General features: G+C 45.0%; 1 protein-coding gene across 3 annotated transcripts; it reads right to left on the bottom strand.

The window, feature by feature from the left end:
* Nucleotides 1–3,628: 3,628 nt before the first annotated feature.
* Nucleotides 3,629–9,833, bottom strand: LOC123113501 (calmodulin-binding protein 60 D). 3 transcript variants are annotated; one of them, XM_044534746.1, is made up of 14 exons: nucleotides 9,314–9,830; nucleotides 9,128–9,179; nucleotides 8,890–9,002; nucleotides 8,160–8,211; nucleotides 8,018–8,070; nucleotides 7,400–7,875; nucleotides 6,470–6,630; nucleotides 6,079–6,267; nucleotides 5,202–5,376; nucleotides 5,047–5,130; nucleotides 4,796–4,923; nucleotides 4,608–4,712; nucleotides 4,284–4,353; nucleotides 3,629–3,984 (listed from the first exon to the last, which is right to left on the bottom strand). In XM_044534746.1, the coding sequence occupies exons 1-14, from the start codon at nucleotides 9,415–9,417 to the stop codon at nucleotides 3,926–3,928; spliced, it is 1,821 nt and encodes a 606-aa protein (XP_044390681.1). In that variant the 5' UTR covers nucleotides 9,418–9,830; the 3' UTR covers nucleotides 3,629–3,925. The 3 variants fall into 3 exon arrangements, with proteins under 3 accessions (XP_044390681.1, XP_044390680.1, XP_044390682.1); XM_044534745.1 differs by having other exon boundaries at nucleotides 3,629–3,987; nucleotides 9,314–9,828; XM_044534747.1 differs by lacking the exon at nucleotides 6,079–6,267 and having other exon boundaries at nucleotides 3,629–3,987; nucleotides 9,314–9,833.
* Between the last annotated feature and the right edge of the window lie 10,169 nt (nucleotides 9,834–20,002).

Raw genomic sequence — 20,002 nt, 5'->3', positions numbered from 1 at the left:
GGTCCCTTTGCCACATGGTAGGTCCCTTTGCCACGTGTACACGGCCGTTAACGGCCAGACGGCGTCAGGAAACCTACCGCCACGAGGAGCGGCGGTAGCATGCACACATCTACCGCCACGGGGCCCGGCGGTAGCAAAAGGGTCAAATGTCGAAATAATTTCAAACCGGGGTTAGATCCCGATTTTAGACGTGAAAAGGGTCAAAACACGAAATTTTGCCACCGGCACGAACCCCCATCCTGATCTGCAATCATTGGCGCATGATGAGCCGGTTCGCCGGATGGGATCCTCTGCGGCTCTCACAAGGGCTGAGCCGCGGATGCTGGCCATAGAAGATCAGACTGGCCCAACATGTGCTGCTTCCGATGCTGATTTGACCTCGGGATCTGTTGCTGCCGAATCTCCTGTGTAGCACGCTAGATCCTCTGCGGCTACAGATCTGCCTCCTTCATCTCCAGGACGCACCCGACTACAAAAATGTGTGACAAAACCTGTTAATTACAAACATATGACTAAGTATGGCATGATATGTTCAACAGGAGAACCAGGTGAACCAAATACGGTGGAAGAAGCACTTGGTGATGAAAAATGGAGAAAAGCTATGAATGAAGAGTATACGGCTCTAAAGAAAAATAAAACGTGGCACTTGGTTCCTCCACAGCAAGGTAAAAATTTAATTGATTGCAAGTGGGTATTGAGAATTAAAAGAAAATCTGATGGAACCATTGACCGATATAAGGCTAGGCTCGTTGCAAAGGGTTTCAAACAACGGTATGGTATAGACTACGAGGACACCTTTAGTCCAGTTGTGAAAGTTGCTACCATCTGTCTTGTTTTATCTATAGCTGTCTCTAGAGGCTGGAGTCTTAGGCAGTTAGATGTACAGAACATGTTTCTTCATGGTGTTCTGGAAGAGGAAGTGTTCATGAAACAACCACCTGGGTTTGAAAGCAAAAGTGTTCCCTCCTATGTGTGCAAACTTGACAAGTCACTATATGGGTTGAAGCAAGCTCCAGGGGCATGGTATTCTCACCTCTGTCACAAAATGCAGACACTTGGGTTTGTTCCATCAAAATGTGACACCTCACTATTTATTTACAACAAGCCCAACACTTGCATATTTGTTCTCATCTATGTTGATGATATTATTGTAACAAGCTCATCTAATGAAGCCATTACAGGACTGTTGAAAGATTTAGGTGCAGATTTTGCCTTGAAAGATCTTGGAGACTTGCATTATTTCCTTGGAATTGAGGTGAAGAGACACAAAGAAGGACTTCATCTCTCTCAAGAAAAGTATGCAACTGATCTGGTAAAAAAGGATGGCCTGCAAGGTTGTAAACCCTCACCTACTCCTTTATCCAGCTCAGAAAAATTATCTCTTACAGAATGGACACTCTTGAATCAAGAGGATAGTACAAAATACAGAAGTTTAGTAGGAGCATTAAAATATCTTACTCTTACTAGGCCTGATATCTCTTTTACTGTTAACAAAGTATGTCAGTTCCTTCATGCACCCACTACTGTTCATTTGACAGCTGCTAAACGTATAGTCAAATACATCAAAAACACTTTGAGCATTGGTTTAAACTTCAGAAAATCATCCTCCAGTCTTGTCAATGCCTTCTCTGATTCTGACTGGGCAGGCTGCCTGGATGATAGACGATCAACTGGTGGGTTTGCAGTATTCTTTGGACCTAACCTGATTTTATGGTGTGCATGTAAACAAGCTACTATCTCCAGATCAAGTACAAAAGCAGAGTATAAAGCATTAGCAAATGCACAACAGAAATAATATGGGTTCAGTCCATGTTGAAGGAGCTCAGCATCAAGAGTACACAAGCTCCATCTTTATGGTGCGACAATCTTGGTGCCACCTATCTTTCTGCAAATCCAGTGTTTCATGGTAGGACAAAGCATATAGAGATTGATTTTCATTTTGTCAGAGAAAGGGTTTCTCAGAAACAACTTGACATTCGCTTTGTGCACTCCAAAGATCAAGTTGCAGATGGTTTCACAAAGGCTTTGCCCGCACGAAGTTTTGAAGACTTCAAACATAATCTCAACTTGTCCAAGTTGTGATTAAGGGAGGGTGTCAAACATGATAAACATACACGCGCATATACATTGTAACGTGATAGGAGAGATATTGAGCGTGGTAGTTTTCCAGGAGGTAGTTAGCCGTATCTTCTTATCTGTTGTAACTAGCTAGGTCTATCTCCTCCTTTGCTTCCTCCTCAAGATGTAACTTGGATTCTCTCCAACTGAATGTATGCGCTATCAGGATTATTACGCCCCTGCTATATAACACGCAACAGGTCCCGTCATATGAGGTAAGACGTTTCCGCCTATCGCACAGGAACATTGTCAAGTGAAGTGATTCCCTGGCCAGTAAGACTTGCACCTGTGATCATGTCATCCTGTAGAGGCTAACATCCACGAAAAAATACAGATTGTAAATTAAAAAAAAATTCATGATAGAATTGTTGATCGTGCCATAGGTAACCATACTTACTGGTAAAAGAATGTGGGGCGGAATAGTTGGTTGTGCTGAAAATGATCCCTGATCATTTAAGACATTTCCTTGTGTAGGCCCTCCACTATGTGTTCGGTGCCAAAAATCTGAAAGGTTTGCCACGTACACTTCGATGCCAAATGAAATAAATTTAGCACCGATACCACAACGTGAAGGATTTGGCATCCATCCCACCTCTGTCCCACCTATGTATAAACTAGCAATATATCAGCTCAAATCAGTGTCTCGCCGGTGGTGCCTCGCATGTGAAAGTACAGTGGCTGCTTAGTTTATTGCCTCAACGAAATGTGGTGTCGGAGCAAGTACAGGCATCGATGCCCTGAAATTTTTATTTGGCATCAGCTGGGCAATGTAGGGCACCAGTGCCAAATGTTCAAAAAGTGAATTTGGCATTGGTTTTGGCCTACATAGTGAGGGGCCAGAAGACTTGTTTACAGCATAAGTCCCGATCATTACCACCCACGCAGGAGTAGAGAAAGTGGGATCTGTACTCGTTCCTATGCACTAGGCTGGTCGTACCTTCAGCACCTAGTTTGCAGCTGCTTTTCCACAACAGATTGCATCTCGAGATGAGATCCATCTCCGAGAGAGCAGCAATGAGAGCCGGGATCTCGCCAGGTTGAAGCGTCTCCTTCTGAGATCTTGACCAAAAGCTTCAGCCCAGAACACCGTCTGATCGATACCTATCCCCAGCATCAACGGCGGGTGAACTCTGCATCCATGCCTTAATCTGAATATGCTCTGCCCCGCATCTCTGTTATACCATGGCTCAACTAACTGATGTATCTTGTGTTCTTGTTTGCTTTTTTTTTTCCGATAAAGTGTTCTTGTTTGCTTTCGCGGTCGCAGATGGGGCAGCTGAGGATGAGAGCTTGCGGTGTCGACCTGTGTGGGCTTGGTGTAGGAGGAATTGGAAGCTCTGTGGTATTTAAGAAACTGAAATCTTGTACAACTATTCTAATCTGCACAGCATACTACGTAGTATATATGAGTGAAAATGTGTGAACAAACATAGGAAGAACTCAACTTAGAAAAAAGATGGATTAGCAGGATACACCAAGCAAGTCCTGCAACTTACAAAAGGATTAAGGATGGATTAACAGGACTGGACGAAGTTCTCAATCAATATGAACATCCGCTCTAGGTATTCAATACAAGCCGCATGTTTTCTTGTTCTGAAAGGTTTGCTTTTAAGAATACAAGCCAAATGTCTATTACAACCAATTGCAAATTCAGCAATTACTGAACAGCATTATCTATTAGTGCTCGCAACACTAAATATTTACAGACGAAATGTTTAATCACACTGAATACTGTAATCACCGACTGCCACTGTCATGTTTAGTCTAGCAGAGGAAAGCCTGTTGCAGTGGTCTCAAGTTTAATCTGTCACTGGTTGCCGCCATCATGTCCATGACCATCAAATGGCCTGTTGGGATTCGGCAGTTCTGCTGAAATGAAAGGAACACAGCATTAGTGCACGGATCGAGATGAACATCTTAAATCCAGGCCCAAATTTAACTTTTAAGATACAGTTTGGTAGTCATCAGCCAAGCACACACACTCCAGATTTTATGAAGGTAAACATCAATTTACTAAAATCCTAGATTGAAATGGGAAGATTTCTGATTGTAGAAGATGATTGCATCGATTGCAACAGAGATTATCGCTCTGGCATTGAAAATTGCATAATTTATCGGCTTTTCATTATGGTTACCATGGGTATTGAAAATTCAAAATTGCATACCGTTGTTAGCTAGTGCAATGCCATAGTCTGTCAGATAGTCGGTTCCATCCAGGCTGCTGTAGTCCTCGAACTGCAAGAACAAACACCATCATGACATAACAAAGGAAAAAAGGCTAAAGCCATATGACTGCTACATACTGATATACTCCCTCAGTCCGAAAAAGCTTGTCCCAAGCTTGTCCCTCAAATGGATGTATCTATCCGACAAGCTTTTTCGGATGGAGGCTAGATACATCCATTTGAGGGACAAGCTTGGGACAAGCTTTTTCGGACGGAGGGAGTACTTCAGTCAGTACAAAGATACTTATTCAAAGAAACACATACTGGAACTGAAGAAAACCCACTGGAGATGTCAGCCAGAACAGGGTCAAGTGAAGAGGTTCCCTGGCCAGTTAGACTTGCACCTGTGATCATGTCATCCTGTGGAACCTAGCATCCACGAAACAATTCAGGCTGTCAATGAAAAATTGCAGGATGGTATTGTTGATTGTGCCATAGGTAACTTTACTTACTGATGAAAAATTGTTGGGCGGAATAGTGGACTGTGCTGAAAATTGTCCCTGATCATTTAAGATAGTTCCCTGGTGCAGAGAGTAAGGAGCTCCATTCTGTGGCACAGAAGGATTGTGCTCACCAAGTCCTACAGTAAGTTGATCCCCAAAACTATCAGAAGTCAACAACAACAACAAAAAGTTGCGATGAAGCAGCAATTACAGTATAGAGGATGTGTGATAAAAAATTATGCAGGTGTTTTAATAATGACCTTGATGCACAGTCTGTGCATACGTGTGCTGCGGAAACGGCAGTGTTTCTTGGTTTGAAGGGCCAGCGTCATTGTTTGACAGGACTGCAATAAGTTGAATTTAGAGAAACATGTAGCAATCAGGATCAACAACGGAACAAAATATTAAAATTCACCGTGTTGTGCAGCCTTGCCATTAGGATATTGCCACGTCATTCGTCCAGCTTGTACAGAAGGACCTGCACTGACAGGGCCGCCATTGGTCATGAAGTAATCAGGGGTAAGACCCCCTGAGTTCTCCCGCTCGTCAAATTTCTCATACGCAGACATTTTCCACTTGTTCACTATAATCTGTAAAAAGATGTTTTATTATGTCATCACTGTCATAATGTGCAAGCACATGCTTTTGCTTATTGTTTTGTGTACAGAAAGGCCTCAATGCTCAGACCTTTATGAAACCTTCTAATCATGAAAAATGAGTACTTGAGTAGGATGAATCTATTGGTGATAATAGTCTTCATATTTTCTCTCACCGTTTTTTCAACTAAGTGCATTAGGGCGGTGGTTAGACCCTCCCTTTGTTGAATACACTGTGTTTCAGTGGGTTTACACAATGCAAGCACAAAAACACCACAAGGTGGCAATCCAAATGCTCTATATATTTCTTCTAGGTTTCTAGATATTGGAAAGAAAAAGAAATATTAATTGAACAACAACACATTCTTCATCACTAATGCATATGCTTATAGGTAAAAATAAACTTTACAGTAAAAACAGAGGCTCGACATAAGAATTTGTTTAGAATCCATGCCTTGGTCCTAACTTACGTACAATAACATCATTTGCCCTGTTTTAGTTCAGCAATGCCAGAGTTAGGTTAGTCAATAGCTATTCACAATGACATTAATTAGGAAGCAGTCTAATTTCCAAACGTAAATCTTGCTATAAACCTTGTAACCGTGACAACATTCTGAGGAATATTGCCAGAGCACTATTATCTTAGTGAATCAACAGCCTAATTGCGATGGAAATGGAACAGTGTCAAAAGTATACCTGCTGAAACTGATTAAGGCCATTGACAGGAAAATATAATCCACCGATCATCATACCAACAAGATTATAGAAATCATTGAATAAGAGTTCAGTATTTTCCTCAACAATAAAAGAATAGATCTCAAGCCCAGGATCAGACGTGGTGGCATGTTTGATCAAGGTGCTCCAATCCTCCTTCATGTCAAGAAGCTAATTGCCAAATAAAGAGTTGACTTAGCATTTAATTACATGTAGTGCACATAAATACATATAGCATTACGTGTAGTCAAAGTTAATCCTAGGAGATGCGGGATATTTTATTTCCGATCCATGACAATTATTAACTAATTCCTATTGCAAGTAATTTGAAACGCTGAAGCTTGCAGAAACATAATTATAACTGTATATTTACCTTTTGGAGACCAGATTCATCTCTGTAATAATGACGCAAGAATTGCTTCACCGTAGTAATATTCTTTTCAGAAAGGAGAGTACAATGTTTTCCCTTTAGGGAAATCTTCTCCAAACGGTATACCGCTTCTTCTTTAGATGGAGGATAACTCTTTCTGTTTTCTGAAAGTAGACAAAAATATTGGATATGTTAAGACAAGATTGCTAATATGCAATTGGTTCATTCTGGCTACCCTTGCATCTGATGATTATAGTATTCAGGAAAGGATTAATGTACATGGTAAATTATAAACTGATCTAGCATGCTTATTATTAATCTATGACCTAATAAAAAACTCAAAATAAAATATGTAATGACCCAAGAAAAGTACGATCCCAACTCCCAAATCTAAGTGATAGTACTTCATACAGGTTTGCCAGGTTCAAAATAGTGCTAGGCATAGATTAGGTGATTGTCGTTCGCTTAGGCGGTCATACAGTTTTGACTATCATGGTGTATTTGAGTACCATAGGCCATCAGTGTAATATGGCCTGATCTCTTGCTGGAGTTGACAATTTCTCGCTTGGCCCGTCTAGTCCTAGACTTCCGTTTATGCCCTAGGCAAGGCGCCTGAGCATCTCCTTTTTGAACTGAACTTTGTGGTGGAACATTCCCTTCTCAAAGTAGAACATTTAGTGCTAGGACTTCATATTTTCAAATAAAATAATGTCACTGCACAAGACCATAATAGTTTCTGAAAGATATGATATGTGCTTTAACATTTTTTTCCCTTAAAATCAGCAAGCATGTTCTTCTGCCAACTTTGACAACAAAAGGATCAGTAAATGTTTCATTGAATGAGAAAATTACAGAGTGTATTAAAATTTCCATGTAATATAGTTAAAAAGGTTTGATGTTCAGAATGGATAATTGGATATACAGTATACTCACGTTTACTTCGGCCGACTTTGACAACAAAAGGATCAGTGATTGCTTCTTGAACTCTGACATCAAGATCCTGTCCTTTCACTCGTGCTGTCAATCTTAACCTTTTCCTCTGGGAGCTCTCTGTAAATATGACGGAACCAATATAGGCCGCACCATTTGCTAGATTAACAGTTGTCAAGACTGACTCATTCCCCTTATGTATACATATCTGCTTGTTGAATTCCTCTTTGGTGAAGTCCGCTTGTCCTCGCTCAGTAAAGAATTCAGCATGGACTGCTAAAATCTCAATTTGCAATTTAGAAAGGTCGCCCTGCGTGATTTGCCTATCATTTTCAAATACCGCTACCCTAGCATCTTTTTTATTCAGCCATTGTACTGGATAACCAGTGTAAATAGGATCTTCTGGTCTGTCAACATCGACAAAGCGCAGTTTGACTCGAGTGTTGCCTCCAGTTTCAGGAAAACCTTCTGGTATGTGCCTAAATTTTCAAATAAGATGAGTGAGACAGTAACAGAAGGAAACTTCCCAGATTACGTAGAAAGAAAATACTTGGTTTGACAGTAAGTATGATGACATGATTCAAAAAACATATACGGTGGGAAATATAAAATGGCAGAAACCTGGGAGGCTCAGAAATGCGATTAGGAAGCGAGGCTGCTTGTCGTCCCTGCATCTATTTCATGACATAGCAAAAAGGAGTTAGGATAGAGTGCATGTATACAAATAAAGGCATATTAAACAGATAAAGATCCAGATACTAACCTCTGTCTGTACAGTTGATCGAATTGGATCTTGTATGGATACCGTCAAAGATCTATTGGATACAAAAAAAATACACACAACAAGAGGTAAAATTAATTAATTAACCAAGGAAGCATTTATCCATCACATCCACAACACTACTCGGAAGTTGAATACTCAATAAATAGAATCCTGGAGCAATCTGAACTTGAAATGGTACTATGCTTGTTCAATCCTTGCAGATCCAACTATTTTACGTTCGTGGTTATGATTAATGAATGAAGAACAAATCCATGATTTATTCACACTCCATGAATATAATTCGATAATCTGAACTTGAAATGGTACTATGCTTGTCAGGAGCAATCTTGTCAAAGAAGATATAAGAGGATAAAAATGGCATTTCCCAGAAAGCAAGCCAACACTTGAGTTGTTACTACTAGAGACCATCTCCATATATTTTGAGCGTTATGATTACTGAAAGAAGAACAAATTCTCTTTTTTTTTTGATTTATTTACTCACACTCGATGATAACCTGAACCAGAAAAAATACTATGCCTGTCAAGCTTCCAAAAATGTAAGTTGTTGTGTTGCCGACAGGGCGACAGCAATCTTGTGAGAAAGACAAAAGGATGGATGTTCTCTTCTCATGACAGGATAAAAATGGCATCTCCCAGAAAAGCATGCCAGCACTTCACTTGTTACTTCCCTAAAATGTGCATCTCATTTATTCTTTCAAAATATGCGTACCTAAAAGCACCTGGCAGTAGGTTGCGGAGCTGCTGAAGGAGCCTCTCCACTGAGCAAAGGCGCGAGACGAGCAGCATGAGAAACACGAACAGCTTTGCCCTGTCGAGCTGCGCCTGCATGCCGCACGACGAAAACAGATCGAGACCCACCAAACCTGTCAGTCACCGGTGCCAGGGAACAGAATCGAAATGCGGAGGGTGAGGGGAACCGGGAGGCGCGCGCGAATCGATCGCCTCACCTGCTGGCGAACCATCTGCCCGACGGTGGCCGCTCTGGCCCTCCTCCTCTCCCTGCGGCGCGGATCCGGGCGAAGCAACCGCGAATGGTGAGTTCAAATCAAGGAAGCAAGCAAGAGGAGGATCCGACCGAGTTGCACGGCAAAAGAGGAGACCGGCGGCTAGTTGGGGGAGGGGGAGGCACTCACAGCCGCATCACGAGGAGCACCGTCTGGCGCAGCCGCTTCCTCGGGGACCGCGGCGCCTCCTGCTCCGCCGCGACGGCCTCCAGCGGCCGCTTGTGCGCCGCCATCACGCGCTTTCGTGGGGTGGGGCGCGGGCACGGGGGACCGCGGCGGTGGAATAGCTAGCAGTCCAGCAGCGGGTGGAGAGAAAATGGAGACGGCCGGTCGTGGCCGGGGGTGCTGCCGCTGCCTGCGGTTCGGGACTTGGGGAAGCGCGTGGCACTGCGGCGGCGAGGGGCGGGGTGGTGTGGAGTGGACTGTCTGTGGTGCAGGGGAGTAGCTGATGGCGAATGGTCGTGCGTGGGGAAGATTTTATGGAGGGAAGGGAAGGGAAGGGGAGCCCCGGCGCCAATGGGCTCGCGCGAGCGGGCATGCCGCGTCGCGTGCGAGGGGTACGTGTCTGGCACGGGAGTGGTGGCCCACCGGCGCTTGGGTTTCCGGCACCTGCCCGTGTCCTCCTCGCCGCCGGGCGTCGCCGCCGCGAGTTCCACGAAAAGGCGAAAAGGTAGGAGTCCCTGCTTATTCTCCCCCGTTCTGAAACTCCAGTATAACTTTAACTAGGCCGACTGTGACATTGCTCTGTCAAGTGTCAAGTGCCCAGAGATTTTTAACAGCTTCGAGCGCCTACGTACGTGCAGCCACGCGTTTTTAACCCAGCCAACCTGGTCACCTTGTTATCCCTCGCAGCTTTTTCAATGCTCCAGCATCATTTGTGATTTGTCTACTAAAAATTGGCACGTACTCCCTCCGTCCGGAAATACTTGTCATCCAAATGAATAAATAGGGATGTGTCTAGATGTATTTTAGTTTTAGATACATCCTTTTTTATCCATTTTGATGACAAGTATTTTCGGACGGAGGTAGTACGAGTTCAATTTTTTTTTAAACGAGGCAAAAGACTTGCCATTTTCATTGATTAAGAAGAAGTGAGAATTATCCGGTTAATTGACGGAAAACCGGGCTAAAACCGAAACAACCCAACCCATAACACATGGGCACCACAGGCCAACCTGGCCACCGACATGGAACAGACTCCAGGACGGCACATGCCAACGAACGACCACACGCACAAACAACTGACAGCTCTGACTTTGACGATGATCATCGCCCGGGAAATATGCAGGACTTTGCGCCGACCGTGCCCACCGCAAATGAGCACCGAGCGCCTGTCATCGTCACCGCCTGGACTCGCTCCACCACAGCTCCGACTTCAGAGCAACAAGGCAACCGACGAAAGAGCACCTCGAACACGCCGGAAAGATCCGACTACTGAAGCCCGAGCCGCGACCCAAGCTCCTCTCGACGCCATCATCGTTGCCAAACAGGAATCAGCGCCCCTGAAACGACCGCCTCAGCAACCACGCGGCGAAGATGCCGCCTTCCACCGGTCTCCAGTTGTAGTCGGCTCCGAGACGGTGCCCCCAAGGAGGAAGAAGACGTGGAGACGCCTTCATCGCCCGATCCCGCGGATCTGAGGATTCCCTCTGGAGCCAAGACTGCGGGGAGAAGCACCACGCCAAAACGACGCTCCCAAGAAAGAGCGCGGCGCCCCGTCACCGGATCCGGCAGAGGCCGGAGAAGGATTTCTCCTGGAGATGCTCAACCACCGCAAGCCCGAACCAGCCGGCCACCAACTGCCACCAAACCAGCACAGCAGAGCACCGAGGGGAAGCTCCCGCCAGCGCCCGCGCCCGTCCCAGTTGAGGCCGTCCCGCGTGACCTCCCGGCCAGCAGCAGACGTGCTGCCGGGTCCTGGGCGCGCACCGCCGTCTCCACCAACCGGCCGACCCCGCTAGAGGAGGCCGCCGCCCCGGCATGCTGCTCCGGCGAGGCGCAGCCGCGCCGCCAACACCCGCACCACCGCGTTCACCGCAGATCGACCCATGCCCTGCCAGCCACCTCCGACGACGTGCCCAGCTGCAGCCACGCCAGATCCGACCAAGGCCGGCCGAATCCGGCCGCCAAGCACCTTCCGCCGTCCCTCCGCCCGCGCCGGAGCAAGGGACCCACACCGACGACCGACGCCGCCGAACACCCGGAGCGGCCTCCGCGACGCCCGCCGTCGCCGAATCGCACCCGAGCGGCCGGAATTCGCGCGCCACGCCATCCAGCGAGATGCCCCGCCGCCGCCCTCCCTGGAGCCTGCCCGGGCTTCGTTGGCGGCGGCGAGATGAGGGGAGGAAAGGGGAAGGAGGGGAGAGGTGGCGGCACCGGTGGGGGTTCCCCCGTGTCGCCAGGGCAGAGGCGACGCGGGGGTGTAGTGGATGGATCAACCCGGGCCAAACACCGCACGTACAATTCATATTATAAGGTGAAAGAGAAGGAACAACCACAATGCCTTAGAGCAACAACAACAATAAAAATCCAGCGGGGTGCATCAAACTGCCCATTGAATGTCCGGCCGTGTGGTCCAAACACTTTTTGCCATTCAACAGGGTACCTCAAACGTCCCCGATTCAGTTCGGTTGTCTGAAATCCCACCAACCAAAGGCAAACTTGGGGAAGGTTTTGGGACAGTCCTCTTGACCGACAATCAATCGGACCATGTGTTCCCATAGCCCCATGTGCATTTTCCCTTTAGGTCCGGTCCACGCTTGGCCCACTCCTATTGTCCGGATTTGATGAGTAAGACCTCTCCCAATGCATTGGTGCTAAAGTGGGATGCTTAGTGCATTAAAATGCTTAGCACCTAATGTTCCCAATGCATCGGTGCTTAGGTTTTGTAGCAAAGCCTCCTCTATTTAATTGTTTAGTAATAAAACTTCTTCGTGTATTGGTTGGTAGTCTTTTTTCTAGGTTCACGTGCTTAGCATTGGTTCTTATTGGGATCACCATAATGCTCTCTCTCTCCTCTTTAATTGTTGTGCCATGTCATTTTTCTGCCTATGTGGCACCCTTAGCACATGTACACCATGGAGCACTGGGAAGGGCCTAAGGTTGGATGACCAGCTCCCCTTCGGACGGGTCCAGAAACATTTAATGTGTCTGTTTTGAGGTACGTCAGGGCTGGCCCATAGGCCGGGCAAACAGGGCTACCGCCCGGACCCCTGAGAGGATGAGGGCCGCAACACTAAATTATGAGACATGCCTTTCAACACCCGGATGTCCCTACACTGTCCATGAACGGTAAATTCAAAAAAACAAAATAAATCTCAAACTTTGCGACATCAAACATTTAATGTTCTAGCAAAGTTTTAGTCTACATTGATTTTTTTTGTGAGGGATCCTCAAATGTTATTTGTGGCTGAAACTTTGCAAGGGATTAAATGTTTAATAATGTTTGATGTCCTAAAGTTTTGTTTTTTTGAATTTACTGTTCATGAGGGTGTAAGGGCACCCGGAGCTATCACAACATTTTCCTAAATTATACTACTAACCACCATACTATTACCCATTAGATCAACACATCATAGAATAGGTGAGGATAAAATAACTTCTCAATTTGGATGAACAAATCCCACCCCGCAAACCAATATCATGTACCCCATATAAACAAACCACTAGGGACATCTACTTTGGGGGGAGGCGACAATGCAATGAAATCAAGGGACCAAATGGAACTAGTATCTCCAAGACTCCAACCTTGTCCTCGTCATGTGGGGATTTTTCATCAGTTTGTAGGGGGGATTTTTCAACCGCACATGATATGTGTCTCTTGCTATCACTTGCTAGCTGGTTTTTCTTTCTTTCTCAGTCGAAGGGGGGTGGTGCTATATATCGCATTAAGCGAACGTAAGAACCTAGCATTGCCTACAACGATCGGTCTTTCCCCATTTGTTTTCTTTGCATGATTTTTCAAATCAGTTTTGCGAAGTTCTAAAAGCTTTCGATCAGCTTTTTTGTTTCTTAGTGTGTTTTTTCTGTTTATTATTTCTTGTTTTTTCTTTTCTAATTTTAAGTTTCATGAATTTTTTTGAAAATTGCAAGCATTTTTAAAATTCATGATTTTTTAATTTCTTCAACATTGTACAAATCTGTGAACTTTTTTTCTTTCAAATCTATGAGACTTTTTTGAATCTGCAGACATTTCTCAATTTTCACGAACATATTTCAAATCCGCAAACAATTTTTAAAATTCATGAACAGTTTCTCTATCCTTGAACATTTCTGAATCCATGCACTTTTTAAAAAATTCACGAACATTTTTCAAATCCGCAAACAATTTTTAAAATTCACGAACAGTTTCTCTATCCTTGAACATTTTTTAATCTGTTCCCTTTTTAAAAAATTCACGAACCTTTTCATATATGTAAATATATTCAAATTCGCAAATATTTTTTGAATTTGTGAATTCTTTTTAAATTTGCGAACATTTTTTGAGCTCATGAATATTTTTTAAAAATTCTCAAATATTTGTTTGATTTCAAGAACTTTTTGTATTCATGAATGTTTTTGGTATTCACATACGTTTTTCAAATTCGTGAATATTTTGGATTATTGAATCTTTTTTTGAAATAAAATAAAACCGACCAAAACAAAAAAAGGCGAGAACATATAAAATTCATACAATATATATTGAAAAACTGAAAAGAGAAAAATAAATGGAAAAGGAAATGTGCCTGTGAGCACTTCCGGTCAGTCTCTCCCATACGTGGCGACGTTCCTGCGTGTTGGGCATGGCTGGTTTACCAGATCGCAGTGAGTGACGCGTCGCGGATTGCTCGCTACGAGCGATTCATAGCAGTGCCCGCCGTCAACTACGATGCTGTTGTGTCTGTTCATGACGGCGCCAGTGGTATAGTCAATAAGATGTTGCGATGGCGCTTTTGGCATAATTCGCGAGGTTGAATCTCCTCGTCGAGCCTTCACCTTCTACTTCAGGGTCGACTGTTCGTGCTTCGGACAATCGTTGATAGTGTCTCGTGGCAACTTTATGCGATTTCTCGACCGCAGTTACAATGACTCTCTAGCTCCCACAATGCGGAGCAGGTACTGCATCAAGCTAGGCTCACGACGTGTCATCGACTTGTGCGGGTTGAAGAAGGTGACAAAGTGTCCTTGAGCTTGTTTCTAATTTTAATTTTCGCTCTAGTTGTTCCTACAAGCCTTGAACTTTGTTAATATATATGGCTTCTCGCGTTAGGAAATATAAACATGAAGGATACGCCAAAAGTAACTTTGACGTTTCTGGTTGTTGTAAGTGTACTCGCCATTGGCTCTGATCGTTATTCTTATCACTTCGCCATAGGCTTCTCCTCATCTCCTACATTCCGTTTGAGGCATGAGAGACAGAAAACCACGCTCGGCCCAATTTTCCCCCTGCCATGTCGATCGTTCTCAATACTTTCATTCCTCTTAACTCGGTCTTCGACCACGCTATCCGAAAAGATACTACTTCTCTCTTAATTGAAAGCACAAATTAGGATCGATACTACTATAGTCTCTTGGATAACATGGATCGATGGCCCGTCCGTGAAAGACTCGCACACACCACCATTGCTGGCTGGTCGTGTTCGTTCTGTCCTCATATTTCCCAACCAACTGCAGTACCGCTGCTCCTGCATTTACAAGAAAAAAAAAAGCAGAGGTCATTAACCATTACGTAGTATATAACGAAATGCATTAGTCCAGTAACAAACGGAGCTTTCCTGGCAAAGAGGGTGATTTGGGAGTTTTGCTAACGAGCTAGCTTGGCGCCTCATGGCTCTCCCGCGGAACAATTAATCAACAGCAACAATGGTGGCAGACGCAAAACCACGGAAGTTTAACCGAGCGAGGCAGCCCGCTTGCACGCGCGGAAATGAAGAAGGGAAGATGGCGCGAATATATAGCCCGGCCGCTCCATCATAGCGCAAGACCGCCGCCAGAGTCTTCGGTGTTGTCGATCGAGGAGCCAGCCGCGTGCGGATGGGGTCGGGCGAGCAAATTTCTTGGACGCTTCCGTCTGCTGCAGTGGCTCAACTCAGAAGGAGTCTGGGTGTGGAAAGCGCGTGGGAGAAGGAGCGGAAGACTGGCCGTGCCGAGCGTCAACGGTGCCCGCTGCGGTAGGACGGACGGGGAGTTTTTCTGTTCATTTTCCACCCAGTTTCCGTGGTTTTTCCGGAGATGTTCTGAGCATTTTGGTCTGACTTTGTGGGACGGCGCTTCAGCGAGGTTACCTAGAGCTGCTCTCCAAATTCCGCGAAATATGGAGCACTGCTCGGCCGGCGGCCTCTTTCCGTCATTCTTACTGGAAAGTTGGGCGCAGTTTTGTGGGCTTTTTTGGATGAAAAATAGCGAGTTATTTCCATGTTAGGGTCACTATAGCATATTTGGAAGGGTCACATTACGTTTTGAGCAATGCTACGAATCAACCTATGGTTGAGTTGGTTAGGTGGACAGTGGTATCCCCAACCCACCAGGGTTCAAATCTTGGTGCTCGCATTATTCCTGAATTTATTTCAGGATTTCCGACGATGCGTTTTCAGTGGGAGGAAATGTTTCCGTCAACGACGAGGCACCTACAGTGACTTCGTAAATCTCATGATGATATACCGGCTCAGTCTCTCGGAGGTGCTCGTAGGGGGAGGGTGTGCGTGTGTGCGTTCATAGAGATGAGTGTATGTGCGTGTATATGAGCGCTTGTGTCTGTACTGATGCTAAAAAAAAATTCTACGTGATTTAAATAATGGATTTGGTGGCTGTTTTTGGTTGGAGGAAATCAAGGAAGGGGGCCCACTTGGTTGAATTTGGGGGCGTGGAGAGTTTAGCTAAGGCAAGTTACGTAACAACACGTAGGTCTCTACGTAGATGTTGAATCATGGGTGGGTTTAGGTCCATATGAACAATAATTCCTAATTAATCTTGAGGTCCATATAGGATATGGCAGGTGGTGGAAAGTTTAGTACCACCTTACTAGTTGAGGAGAGTTAAGACCCCTTTATAAGGGCTGCTCTACCACTTGTCCTTGGGAGCTTGGGAAAAGAAGTGGTACACGCACGCTCCTCCTCCTCTGCCGCCCGGCTCGCCACACCACGCCACGCCATGCGGGTTGCGAGAATGAGCCGAAATTAACGAGTCGCTATCAATTCACTCACTCCCTCTCGCGTAACTCTAGCCGTCATCTACTGTTCCTTACTCTGAGCTTCCTTCGGCAATCCCATCCCGCCGAGCACGTGCACTGTTGGTCGGGTGAGCAGGTGCCTCCGCAACTCTGCTGTTCGAGATCCTGCCCGGGAGAACGGCAATAAGGTATTTGGGGAGCGTCTCGACGCGACTGCTCCCGATCCGTCCTCATCTCCGTCCACCTCTGCTTTCACTACCTCATCTACATCGACTCCATGACTGACGACGAAGTCGTCAAGAAGAAGGACTTGGCCGACGCCCAGGCTGCTGCTACCGCCGCCGTGTTGGCTTGGCCAACCGGAGGGTATGACTCATTCATCCCCTATCTGCTCGTTCATGTGCTGGCCATATATATCCTGTTCATAGATGTTTCGGTTCTATGTACTGTACGTGCTAGCATGCTAAGGTATCAGTATGAGATGCATACCGTATTTGCCATCTTTACTGTTTACGCGTGGATTAGATTAGTCAGAAAAAGTGCTAATATTTCCAACAGATGTAGCATTTTTGTTGCTATTTTGACACTAAATGAAATAAGGTTGTAGCGTTTTAGCGTGTATCATAGAGCAGCCCAGCATGTATCACCAAACCGCATCGATCCAACTCACTCTCACTCTCTTAGACGCAAACGCGACAAATACGGCCTAACCTAATCAACTCGTCACCTATTTCCCACTAGCTCGTGACCGAGGGGGCCACAATGGTGTTGTTCGTGACTCGTGAGCGAAGGCAGTTCGTGAGCCGCAGCAGCTTTTCTTCACCTCCCTCTAAGTAGAGGCGTCGGCCACGCCTCCAACTCTAGCAAGACAGCGCCGATGTCAACCATGCCGTCAGATCCAGCGAGTCAGCCACCGACGCTTCTCTGTTTAATTAGGAGTGTTCCCTTTTCTTACAAATTAGGAGTGTACATGCCCTAAGCCTAGCTCACATATGCTTCTCTTTTTAATTTGGAGTGTCCATTTTCTTGCAAATTATGAAAGCCTTAATTTTTGTGGTACATTTGATATTTTTATGCAAAACACTATTTTCAAATATAGCACGTTATAACTTGAATGGCATTTGGAGAAGGACGATGGTAAATCTTGTAGCACGCTATTTTTTTTTCATTGTTTTTTTTACAATCGAGATTTTTTTTCACTATTATGCATGGGACATCGTGTGTGCTCCTTTCGTCATTGAGGGACTCAGTTTTCTTTCTCTTCTGCAAATGAAGATTTACCTTCTTCTCAAACACATTTCTAAACTGCATGATGAGCAAACCACATGACAAACTTCCTATCTTGTCTCCAAATACGATTGGCCGAACACTAATGACGTGGGCATGTCAGATAACCATCATGAAAAGGCTCAATTTCTATTTGGCGTGACATCATGAAAAGGCTCGATTTCTACTCCTCCATCACCATGGTGCATCTCGGAAATGGAGCCACTACCTCTGGCTTGATCTTTGGCTCCCTCAATCCACCCAAACCCTTGCCCAACAATTCCCAGCTCTGTTCTCCCACTTCAACAGAGTTCGCACTCAGTGGATCATGCTCTGGCCTCGAGTGACCTAACTTTGGACCTAACACCACGACTGTCCCACACGGCCGAATGCGAGCTAATTGAATTGCGCAGTATATTGCTACGGTAAACATGAATCTGCATGTTGCTGTCGAAAGAACTTCAAGGGACGCAGGCAAGCCGCTAACCACTAAGCTGGCATACCAGGCGGTTTGGCAGACGAGGCCCACAGACCCACTCACCCTGCCCATTTGGAGAAAATACGCCCCAAATAAATATAGAATTTTTATCTGGCTAGCCTGCAAGGTTTGCCTATTCACAAATGAGAGGCGATTTAGACAGGGTATGGACACATCCGCCACTTGCCCATGTCTACAGCCAATGCGAATCCATTGAACACCAATTATTCGTCTACCAACAACTCACTCCGCTCTCGGTGGAGCTTGAAAGCCTATGCCACGGTACCCCCTAGGGGCTGCTTCAGGCCTGGGGCGGTGAATTGAACAACAAAACCAGATCAACAGCTCTACTGGTTGTCCTTTGGAATATTTGGAGAAGATGGAACGCCAAGGTTTTCCGGAATCTACACCTCGTGCTCCACACTATTAATATTGCTAGCACCGCTAGTGATGATCTTAGGCTATGGTCCCATCACTATAACAATATCCAAACTAAAATTAGGCTTCATGACTAGGACGCCATGTTGTTCCATGTAGCCAGGAGAATACAGTCCCACACGACATTATGTACTTTTTCTCTCTTTCTTCCCCTCCATTCGTCCTGTATTTCTGGTGACCCCGTGGTATGTAACACCCCTGACGGTTGATAATAAAGGTTCGGGCAGGCGTAAGCCTGCCGTTGACGCATAAAAAAAGATTATAATGCTAAGGCATTTCTCTTCACTAGTAAAAAATTTAAATGCGGTTAGATGAATTAGTTTTGTCCCTTCTTGCCAAAAACAAGTTTTAAGTATCTCTGAGCAGTCTCAGAAGGGACGTCAAAGTAGATAAAATAATGTTCAGAAAAATAAACTGACCAAGCAAAAAGATTGAATTTTGTAGCCAATTGAATATCAATATTCGGACCTCAGTGTTTTTGAACGTCAATGGACGTAGCCTCTTTGTTTTTCTTTTCGATTATTGTATTTTGCGGGGACTGTCCTTTTCAATTTTGACTAAAATAATATTTAGGAATCATTATGTAATGAAACAAATTCAGGTTATTTCACAAATTATGGTGAATAATCCATTTTTTTGGATCAACATGGGTGGATAATCCACCTATACATTTTTAGCTAGAGAGAAGTCCATATTTCAACCCTGAATATCCTCGAAGTTCTAAAAGCAACCTTGAACTTCAAAACCGTCTATTTTTACAACCTCGAACATCCAAAACCAGACAAATATCAACCCCCCTCTTCTCAAACCATTTTCTAGGTGGTTTTCACAAGTTTAACCAAGTTGACCGCCAAGTCAGCACATTGAGTGAAGTCAGCAACCAACACTACCACTCTCTCCTACAGGTGGGACCCAATACCAATTCTCTGTCTCAGTTACACGCGCCCCCTGCTAGCTCCCCCCCCCCCTCTCCTCATGATGTCTTTTACCGCACGACGGAAGACGTTCGTGATTGCCTTGTGGTAAGTTTGGTTGGCCACAGAGCGTACGGTGGTGCCATCCTCGCGTCACATAAGCATTCATCTGACAAAATCGCCTGTCGTAGTAGATCCATCCTCGCGTCACTATAAGTGTCTCGGACGATATTTCAAGTGGTTAAATACACAATATCTGTCACTTTACACACTACCAAATCATATTTGCCTTGTTTTGCCAGACATATTCGCCTATATCTAGCTATCTCATATAATTTCCCCGCGCTGTTATATGCATCCACTTATTTGTAGGCATTTAAAACCTCACTTATCTTGCTCCTGCCAGGGGTGCATGAGTAGACATTGTAGAAACACCAATATTTATGACATGTATGATACGTGTAGCCATCTTGCTATATGTTTCTTGATAATTTCTAGCTGTAACTGACATCTCTCTTATCTCACTTGGATTCTTCCACCTTGTAGATTCCAACTCCCAGGCGACACTTCTCATG

The sequence above is a fragment of the Triticum aestivum genome, chromosome 5B, assembly GCF_018294505.1.
Source record: "Triticum aestivum cultivar Chinese Spring chromosome 5B, IWGSC CS RefSeq v2.1, whole genome shotgun sequence".
NCBI lineage: Eukaryota > Viridiplantae > Streptophyta > Magnoliopsida > Poales > Poaceae > Triticum > Triticum aestivum.
This window is presented reverse-complemented; position numbering and strand designations above follow the sequence as displayed.

Bases quoted from the DNA above. Each gene is read 5' to 3' on its own strand.
- LOC123113501 (XM_044534745.1), bottom strand. From the start codon at position 9,417: ATGGCGGCGCACAAGCGGCCGCTGGAGGCCGTCGCGGCGGAGCAGGAG. The intron at 8,212-8,889 runs GTACGCATATTT...TGTATCCAATAG, and splicing joins CTACTGCCAGGTGCTTTTAG to ATCTTTGACGGTATCCATAC. The intron at 4,924-5,046 runs GTCATTATTAAA...AACTTACTGTAG, and splicing joins TGCACAGACTGTGCATCAAG to GACTTGGTGAGCACAATCCT.